At 34.3% G+C, this 1,559-nt stretch overlaps 1 protein-coding gene across 1 annotated transcript; it reads left to right on the top strand.

Moving 5' to 3' along the window:
* Window positions 1-137: 137 nt before the first annotated feature.
* LOC112095189 (squamous cell carcinoma antigen recognized by T-cells 3-like) lies at window positions 138-1,073 on the top strand (the record flags this gene model as incomplete). The annotated part of the gene is made up of 3 exons (XM_024176872.1): window positions 138-448; window positions 575-708; window positions 964-1,073. Coding segments are annotated over exons 1-3 (499 nt in total), but the record flags the coding sequence as incomplete, so codon positions are not given.
* Between the last annotated feature and the right edge of the window lie 486 nt (window positions 1,074-1,559).

The raw sequence follows: 1,559 nt of genomic DNA, 5'->3' as shown, positions 1-1,559 counted from the left end.
TATTTGAGATTAAAAACGTTTTTATTTTTATTTTTATATAAAAAATAAAATAATTTTAAAAAAAATTTTAAACGCGTCAATTATTTTATTTTTATTCAGTATTACTTTTGTAAATAACGCTGTTCTAAATAAGAAAACGTTCCACTTGTTAAGTGAAAACTGAGAAGGGAGAAATTCTGGAGAAAGTTTGAAAATGGAGGAAGAAACCCTAACGTTAAAACCTCATCCGCCAACTTCCGATGAAGAAGGCGATCCGAACCATGACGCAGACACTGCCATGGCGGACTTGCTTCACCAAAACCCTAATTCTCCGCCTAATTCCGGCTCCGATTCCGACTCCGATTCCGACTCCGATTCCGAAGATGACGAAGCTCAGGACAACCTTCAGCTCCAAACTCTGGAGAACGACCTAGCCATCAACCCTTCCAACTACGACGCTCATGTTCAGGTTCTTCTCTCTCTTGGTATTTACTTGTTTGGTTGCCTGGAAAAATTACAGTGCAAAGGGAAAATCACACAAGAAAATGGTATCTCTGGCGATTTTTTCTAAACTATTTATTTCTTTCATTCTCAGTACATAAAGCTTTTGAGGAAAATTGGTGACATTGAGAAGCTAAGAAGAGCAAGGGAAGCTATGAGTGAGCTGTTTCCATTGACCCCTGCTATGTGGCAGGATTGGGCTAGGGATGAATCTTCTCTTATCGCCGGGTGATTCATCTTCTTATTTATCTTCTGTGTTCCCAATCTACTTTTGAATTTTTCTTGTATTTTCGGTTTCTGATAAGAACTACGGAGAAGAATTTAACTTTAAGCAAAGAAAGAAAAGCAAATGGTACAAGAAAATGGAGAGAGAGAAATTTAAGCATGTGCCCATTTTTTATGTTTGATTGTTTATGCATGAATAAATATACTTGTTATACATGTATTTGTTCAATTGTATATTTATGTTATGCTTCTGTGCAGAACCGAGTCATTTTCTGCAATTGAGAAGCTTTATGAACGAGGAGTATCTGATTATCTGGTTAGTTCTGGTTCTTACTATGCAAATATGATGAAGATTTCTTTATGCATCAGTTTGTTGTAGATCAGAAAATAAAAAATGGGAACATCATAATCTTCGCTGGGATGTCATATTTGTTTATTTTGAATGGTTTCTGATGATAGGAAAAAGAAAAAAGGTTAGAATTTGCAATCACTGAAAAGTAATCACTTCAGTTAATTTTACTCAAGCGTTAAGGATGGCATGTGGTGAATTTATGCTCAACTTTGGCATGACGATCTTTTTTTGACATGGAGGTCTTCTCCTTTCCAAAACCTTCATTGATTGTTATTTTCCCCTTATGCATATAATTTATATAAATCGCAAATTTTTTCAAAGAACTTTTCTACTTTTTTTGTTTCCCTTTGACCGTAGGTATTGGTTTTGTTTATCTTTTCATGTAATTGATGATCCTAGCAAGTAAGTGGATGAGATATTGTTTGACAATTTGTATTAAGATAAGTTGATTAATTCAACAAGTTGAGTTGATACATGAAGAAATTACTCGTAAAAAAAAAAA

Source organism: Morus notabilis, unplaced genomic scaffold, assembly GCF_000414095.1.
Source record: "Morus notabilis unplaced genomic scaffold, ASM41409v2 C11423334, whole genome shotgun sequence".
Taxonomy (NCBI): Eukaryota; Viridiplantae; Streptophyta; class Magnoliopsida; order Rosales; family Moraceae; genus Morus; species Morus notabilis.
Note: the sequence above shows the minus strand (reverse complement) of the source record. Positions and strands in the feature narration are given on the sequence as shown.